Source organism: Electrona antarctica, assembly GCF_951216825.1.
Source record: "Electrona antarctica genome assembly, chromosome: 10".
Lineage (NCBI taxonomy): Eukaryota > Metazoa > Chordata > Actinopteri > Myctophiformes > Myctophidae > Electrona > Electrona antarctica.
This window is the reverse complement of record NC_136791.1, coordinates 35,010,056-35,019,073: the sequence shown is the minus strand read 5'-3', so window position 1 is coordinate 35,019,073 and position 9,018 is coordinate 35,010,056. Positions and strand designations below refer to the sequence as shown.

Here is a 9,018-nt window from a genome sequence, read left to right as displayed (position 1 = left end):
CAGATGAGTGGAGGAGACGTTGAGGGATGCAGGTGTTGGTAGAGGGGCTCTCACTGATGGTGTTTGATGTCACTGCATTGATTGGAGCGAAGGAAAATTACTACAGCCTAGACTAGAAAATGATTAACATGTTAATCTCCTTAGACATGCAGATTCCCGTGTCTTCAAGAAGCAGAGAAGTAACCAACAGGCTTTTTCTTCACAATCTTTACTTCAGGTTATATTTGTTATTTTATAGTGGGCCAAATGGAGTTACATTACATCTAGTTATAGGGCAGAAGTAATTACCTGATACATCAAAGGGGACATACTATATTGCTCCAAAAGTACGGATTGTAGGCACACCAAAGCAATCTATAGATTTATTTATTTTTCTTCAGAAGAACGAATACAAGAAAGACATACAAAAAAAGGAAAATAAAGAAAAACAAATACATTGAAAATTGATGTTTAGGTGGGCGTTATATCACAAGGATTGTTTGAAAGTATTTTTAAGTGACACATGAGCATCTGCACAAAGCGATCAAGCGTAATGCTTCAATGTTTCGCAGTTTCACTGTACACTAGTTAGTATACGCTTGTGTTGATACAAGCGTACAGTATGCTACTGGCAGGATCAACCAGGTTAATCCACTTTGATCGACACATAATTAGCCAGTGACAGTGATGCTATGTCTGTCATGGCTGTCTGTCAACTGTAGGCTTTGAGAAGCCGGTTGATCAGGGACAGTTCCTTCACTTCTCTGACAGGGTAAAGGGATGGGAAGGGATTTCCCTTTCATTCGATCGATAACCACCATCTTAGCTCTGTCCAGGTTCTTCCTTCTGGGAAGCTGTGCTAATGGGGTGAAACCATTTGGCTTGGTCTCAAACCTGGGTGCAAGGATCTGTGCAGTTTATAGTATATTATAGTATACAGTATAAGTATATTTCTTCTTCAAGAATAAGAGCTTGACACAACTTCATCAAACGATTCAGACATAGCATAATGGTGATGGTATGTGCATGAGACAGTCTCCCCCCCATCACCCCCCCTTTCGCTGAATAATGAATGAACTCATTAAGGGGTCCATCAATGCTCATTAACTCCTTTAACAGTTTTGTTTTCATTGGTAGGAGGAATGTTTTTGCATGGTTGTATGCTTTCTGTTATCTTTGTGGCAAACACGACAAACATACCTGACGAAGACCCATAAGGGGTCGAAACGTTGTCATCCTTATACTCTAAATAAACTTCCTGTGGGAACTACTTCTCCTTCTCCTGTACGTATCTTTTTGTTCAGCACCTGAAAGTTTTTTGTAGATGTGCGTACTTTCCTCTGGATTATGTTCAAACATGACAAACAGACATATTATGCATCGTCTTTTAGCCCGTCAGGGTGCTTTGATAAGTCCATTGCAGCCTGAGGGAAACAGGTGAATGTCCAATGATACGTCCACACACATCACATCTCTGTGTGGGTCTTCACTAGGCTGCTGGCTTATGATGAGCTACCATCTGCAATCCTCCGCTCGGACTCCCGTTCTGACTGCTTCCTTCTGTAGACATCATAAAATGTCTCATGTCCTATCCTGACGTTGATCATGATCCATTCCATCACTCCACCAATGCAGAAGAAAACAGGCAGGAATCTGTAGGGTCCAAAATGATGTCTACCAGGAACCAGACTCAGGAAATACTTTACAATGCCTTTCTTCTCAGTCATTATTCAACTTCAATAAATCTACTGAATATGTTCATTGGAGGACGTCAACAGTACACACTACATATTTAGATCATATCGAGTGCACTTGTGCTAGTCCTTTACCAAACATGACAAGATCCTTTTCCGTGTACTGCTTCTTACATGCGTGTTTGCTTCCAAGTATTTAAATCCAAACCATGCACGTTTGACCTTTTTGCGTGTTTGACAACTGATTGTTAATTTATTTTTTAACAAATCCCATATGATTATTTTGTTGCATATATTCATGATAATGTATGTGGACCTCTGACATCCCTCTGACTCAGCCATATACAGTATAAGGAGTTCACAATGCAGGTCATGTGCATATATGGGAACAAGTGACTTCAAACTGGGTGCAAGCATCGGCAAGGACTCGAGGGAGTGTGATGCTCACCGTTGAGTTGTTCGGATGTCCAGTTGTCCGGATGTCCAGTTGTCCAGAACCACCAAACATAGTCATTCCAATATACGTATGGCCATGACATAAACTGATGACATCAGGGATCTCCATATGTGGGCATAAAAGGGACAATAGACACCGAAGTCTGACGTCAATATCGGTAGAGGGCGCTAAGTCCACAGGTTCATGTACTTTTTATTTGCATTGTAATCCCCATAGGGGGATTTTAGATCGCCTCATATAAGAACTGTGTTTGAAAAATCACACCCGTGTGAAGTGAGGGGTGCTAATATATTAAAGTCTAGCTCATGTTGCTATGATTAGGTGATGATGTAAAACAAACGGTGTCAAAACAAAAACATTACATTCTCTTTATTGTTAATGGCATTTAATGTTTGAGTTAGGGACAAGATGACGTACATTTTCCCTTCATCATCAATGGCATTTTTAAAACAAACATTGAACTAAAAACAAACATTAAACCTCTCTTCATTGTCAATGGCGTTTTTAAAACAAACATTGAACTAAAAACAAACATTAAACCATATAGGAGGGGATAGCGCCCCTCTAAAATAAACAAATCATCTCGGCCATTTCACTCATTTATGGATATGAAGAATCAACTGACGTTAATGTTAATGTTACTGCTGCTAAATATGTTACATTTTCGCTAGAAACAGACTATCAATCAAATATGAGGGACTGACTGACTGACTGTCATAAACGATACAGATACACCTCCCCGACAATATCGCCGGGCAGTTTGTTTATTTTTGGACCACAATGCTTGTATGAGACGATTTTAAGATGACCCCATGTTATTCTCCATATAATAGAGAAAAACTTCCATGAACCAGGGGATGAGCGAGTGACGTCATGACTTCGGCGCTCTATGATTGACATATACAGATATATCTCCATATGGGCATACAAGGGACATACACATGTAGACAGATAGAAACAGACATCTCCATATATGGGCACAAATACTCACAAAGCAGTGCAGAGATCTTGATCAAAACAACACTTGTCCTTCCATGTTATACAATATGTAGGAGAAGCCATGGTGGAATGAACGAGATGATGATTAAGAAACTGGAACTTCTGATTGAATGAGGACTCTCTAGTTGTCTATCAGGTGTTCATGTTACACTCAATTCAATGAAGGAATGTGTCCATATCAGTGTGGTTTGATTTTAGAATTTTACTGGACATCACGGAACTGCAACAAGACAGTTAAACACATAAACAATGTATCCACCCTGCATCATTCACAATACAGGATGTATGGCTTCCTCGTTGACTGACAGCTACTGTATACTGTGACTTGACATATAAACAGCATAACAGACATAACATCATATAAACACAAATTTGTTTTAAACATAAGATAAGATATGAAACATGACATGAAAGCAAATAGTTCTGTTTCTAAAACAGCATATTACTATTACAGTGGGTTGGGATAATTGCATAACAACATCTCACACAGTAGCAGCTTGGGGCCTCTGCAGTCACTATGTTGGCTTTAGCTGCTAAGCAGGACATACTACACCAAAACAAACATTGTGGAGGCAAACGGACATTTCCACCACCAACATACCCCCTGGTTATATCCTACTTCATGGGGCTAAGTTAATCCACTTCATGATATCTCACCTGGAACAAGACAGTTAAACACATAAACAATGTATTAAGACAGTTTCTCTCCAGCCTGCATCATTCACAATACAGGATATATTGGCTTTCTGACTGACTGACAGAATCCTGTAGCACTCACTGGAGTGTAATTAGTACCCCTTGTGGTGCAGTGGAGTTATGTGTTACAGCTGTGGCTATGTGGCAGTCAAGGAACACAGTGACTATTTTAGTAGAAACTGCAGTCATTACAATAGAACAATATGACGACATGAATTACACTTATGCATGAACTTTCTCTTTTTAACTATTTAACTCTACTATGAACTTGAGTAGAAAATAATTATAATGAAATAAACCACAAAACATAGGGGGTGGCTTAATTAGGCTTATCCTACATTCACAAGTACAGGCACGATACAGAAAAAGTCAGATTGTTAAGCATTAGATGCTTAAGGGTGTAACACAAGTAAGACGCGTGAACGCGGGAAGCGAACGCAGCTGTTGTGGCAGTCTGACACACACACACACACACACACACACACACACACACACACACACACACACACACACACACACACACACACACACACACACACACACACACACACACACACACACACACACACACACACACACACACACACACACACACACACACACACACACACACACACACACACAATTATGGATATAAATTGCTTACACAGAGATACATTCACATCTTTCTATTGTTAAGCTCATTTGTGTACATTAGTATCTGCAATTAGAAGGGGCTGCAACTCGGAACTGGTCCCTGTAAAAAGTAATATAAATACAATAGAGGTGCATTTATAACCACTTAGGGGGGAGGCAGGGCAGGCAGGAATGCACTGATGGAATAATATAGGAGTGTAAACATATTCATAGACACCTCAGGTACATGCCTTAATTGTGCCGAGAGTGCTGACCTGTGCTCACAACTGGCATGGGCATCCTCAAAGACCTAGAATAAATTCCTCTGACTTGATGTCTGCCATAATATCTCTCTCTCTCCAGTGTCTACAGTAGGCAAAGAAGGAAAGAAGGAAGACAAAAACAGGTGTTCTCAGCCTGTGACATTGCAGTTGCAGCAAAGGTTATGTAGAGCGAAAGAAAGAGACTCAACTTCATGAAAAATGCATATTTGCCATTTTGTCTCTACCACTGCTGCAGTACACGTCAGACACATTTATCTGATTGCATAACCTGCAAGTTGTAAGTTACAACAGCATTACTATACACATTTCAAAGTAGAGACTGTCATGTGTTGCATTACAATTTGAAATATGTAATTTATTATTTATCACATACAGCATAGGGCCAAAAAGGAGGAATATTATGACCCCGCTGTATCATGAGCAGATGGGAGGTACTGTGTGTGTGTGTGTGTGTGTGTGTGTGTGTGTGTGTGTGTGTGTGTGCTCTTCTTCATTACAGGCTTTCCTTTACCCTGGCCTACACCCTGGCCTCAAGGGACTGTGGCGTTTGTAACCCAGATGTGTTCAATATGCTAATTTGACATCAATTAGAGCACCAGTGGAATCTTAAGGCCTGCCAAATAGATAGACAGCTCCACATTGGGCCATTTCAAAGCCATTCCAATTCAGTCTCGATATAAACAGAACCTATAGCCAGAGATAAAACAGAAAAACTCGACATGGTTTGTTCGCACGTTTCTGTCGTTCAGGATTCTGTATTAAAGGGACACATCATTTTAAAAGTCACCATTTTTAATTAGTTTAATATATTTGTGTGGTTGGGGCATAGAGTATATAAAGGATAGAGACCGAACTGGAGCACTAGCCCCGCCCCCAAGCTATTCATTTCGATGAAGTTGCTCAGTGGCGTTTTGAAGCACCCGGAAGACTGCCGGAAGTACCTCCTCCGGACCTCAAATTTGAGGTCCGGGGTGACGTATGGGTGACGTAGGGAGTGATGGTCCTACGTGTCCGTGCACGGGTCCGCCTGCAGTCCTTCCTCTTACCACTAGGGCCCAGAGCTTCAACGTTGGAGCGCCTCACTGGCCCCTTGGGTTGGGGGAGAGTATATTGATTCACTACAGTAAAATAGCTTGTTGGCCTGCATGTGTCCAGCAGTGCCTGCTTTTTTGGTTTTCTCATGGATGTTCAATGTTCATCCATGAGAATTTTAGGACCCAAACGTGAACAGTAATGTGTTTTGCAGCATCAGTGTCCAGCCGTATAATTGGTGGGTGCCATCACTTAAGGATAACCATTTTAACTATCTCATATACTGTATGTGATATTAGATTAAAACTCACAATCTTGAGGCATCTTGCAAAGCATGCATGTATGCTGTGTTATCATCTCATTACCCAGCAATGTTTTACTAGCCGGACATGGAAAGCAGGAGACAACATGACATGTGTCTGTGAATACAGTTCTAATTTCGTTAACTGTTCTTAGGCTGGATGGGGTGTAGCAAAGCAACTGATCCGTCTAAAACCACACTTGAAGCCTAACATGTGACCTATCTATTTATAGTAAATGTCGTGGGTGCCTTTCGCTGTCGCGTTCTGAGAGGTTCAGAACGCTGAGAGGTTCCTCCTTTTTTCACCTCCTGCCACTGTGGCAGGATGAAACAAACGAGAGGAAAGGTTGAGAAGAGTTCAACTTACGTGTAATATTGTAATATTTGTAATATTTACAGTTGAGTGCTGACAGACAGACAGACAGACAGTATTCTTTTATCTCTTTTAGGGACAGGATACACCTTCTGAATGCAATAGATTTCTACATTCTCATTTTCATTTCGCAATCAGTGTCTCACCTGTCCGCAGTTGGCCACTTGGTGTGGATAACCAACAGAAAGGACAGGACGTGGCCAGGACGGGGCCATAAATGACGTGTGTATTTCACAGTTTTCACCTGCCGTGTCAGCATGGCTGTCATGAATCATTCGCCCACGATGACACTAAATTGGTTACGTCAAATTAACCTGATGTATCATGGCACCATACCGGGGGTTTCAAATTGGTTTTGTGGCCTGTTATGAGCAATGGAAAGGCATTCATCAACCGTGGTTTTTACGTGTCCTCTGGCATATTCTGCCTTGCCATCTTCCCTCCCCTCTGACCAAGAGAAGCTAAAGATATGTGTTCATCTGTCATGCATATGTCAGCATAGCACCCCTGAATTAGATCTCCTAAGATATGGGGGCTGCTTACAAGATCGACATAGACTGACCTCGATTCCGAAAGCAGACGAATGTTCAATACAGATCATTCCTTGACTGTAGATTGCAGCGCTGCTTTGCATAAAGCAGGGGTTCCTAAATGGTGTTCCGAGGCACGCTCATGTGCCATGAGTCCAGGTGTGGCACACTGATCTCATTCTGTGTGCTCAATCTAAGCATTTGAACAGTTCCATTTCCCTCATTTTAAACTTTGTTTATTAGTTTGTTATTTATTTATTAGTTTGCACCAGTAATGATGTTACAGTATCACCACATTCAGTTAATGAAACGTGCAATATAGAGAGAGACAGAAAAGAGAAAAACATACATGCAAGCAGCCACAAAAAAATAAAATTAAAACAATAAACCAAAGACAAACAAATAATAGCAAAATTAATTTAAAAAAGGACCACCACAAATACTTGTTTTGCAAAACAAGTCTGTGTGGGTTTTTGCAAAAACTTTGAGGTTTAGAATGTGGTTATAGTTGTACACATCTGGGCTGAGGTTTTGTTTTAGGTTTAAGTGTGTAAGCAATAGATCAATCAGTCAATCAATCAATCAGGGGTTAATAGTCTTACCGATGGGTGAACCAGTGACCTTCCAATTCCCAGAGGGCAGCTCTACCCACTCAGCTATAGCTGCCCAAAGAAGCAAGGCTTGGTGCTATGTACAGTATGCACAGCAGTGTGATGATTTGTGGTACAGTGACTGAGTGGGTCTGCATGATGTCTTTTCATATACCCTGGTATGAGTCGCACAATTAAAAAAATTGTATCCTGTACATGCATACTGTGTACACCACACTTAATATGTACTTCTGGGTGATTGGATTGTATCAGATATGGCAAAAGTCAGGTGAGAATCCCATACAGATTATCCTACCCCCCCCCCCCCCCCCCCCCCCAATGTGAATGTAACACAAATTGTAATCCAGCTAATGTCATATCTGGATACAAAACGCAGTATTGTCTCCACCAGGCCGAAGGCATGCGGGAAGAGAGTATTTTTTTTTTAATGTTTTTTTGTGGCTTTATTTCACCTTTATTTTATATTTTTTATGGAGGGACAGACAGTAGGCTGACAGGAAATGGGGAGAGAGATGGGGGGAAGACATGCAGTAAGGGCCGTCGGGATCGGGAGTCGAACCTGCAACACACTGCCAGACCGGGTTACCAGCCAAGGTGCCTGGACCATTGAACCATGGCCCAGGCCTGGGTAGAGAGTATATTTTGCACTCCGTCCATCCGTCCGTCTGCGGACAGCTTGATCGCAGCCATACTCTACACACACATTGGCCTCTTATAGCGCCACCAGGAGGCCGCTTTGTGCAAAAAAAGTTTTTGGCCAGTACACCTACAGATTTTGTCCAAACATCACGCAAATTGGTACACAGTCTCTCTAGAGCCATTCAACGAAACAGCCCAAGCCGCCGCAGCGCGCGCGCGCGCGCGCACGCACGCACACGCACACACACACACACACACACACACACACACACACACACACACACACACACACACACACACACACACACACACACACACACACACACACACACACACACACACTGCTGCTGCTGTTATCCTCAATGGTGCATCTGCTTAACTCTTCACCTCATAGCCAGTGAAAAAAAACACACACAAAACACTAGCTCTAGCTAACAAGGAAAAACTTACTGCACTAGCAAATGTCATGGAAATATATAACCTATGGAGCAGGTGCAAAGCTACACTTTTGTTATTGTGATATTCTTGCTGAATACATTGCCTACAGTAGTCTTGCAAGCCAGACTGTTGCATTTCAAATGCTTTCCGAGCACAGAAGCTCTTAGCAAAATGTCAATGAAATGTCATGTAAAGACATTTTAAGATGTATTTTCGTGTGTTGAAACATGACAAAGGTGTAGTTTCAGACTCTATAACATTCAGAGATACCGTTGAACTCGCCGGTTTACCAACTCGCCGCAGCAAAAAGTGGAGAGAAACAAGTTTCAATGTCTTCATCGTTATGCTAACATGCTGTCTTCATCAGTAT

General features: G+C 41.7%; 1 protein-coding gene across 1 annotated transcript; it reads right to left on the bottom strand.

Annotated features, from left to right (window-relative positions):
- Window positions 1–1,481: 1,481 nt before the first annotated feature.
- On the bottom strand, window positions 1,482–1,706 carry uqcc5 (ubiquinol-cytochrome c reductase complex assembly factor 5; the record flags this gene model as incomplete). Its single annotated transcript, XM_079511910.1, has 1 exon — window positions 1,482–1,706. One exon carries the CDS (start codon window positions 1,704–1,706, stop codon window positions 1,482–1,484), a length of 225 nt encoding a protein of 74 aa, XP_079368036.1.
- Window positions 1,707–9,018: the final 7,312 nt, after the last annotated feature.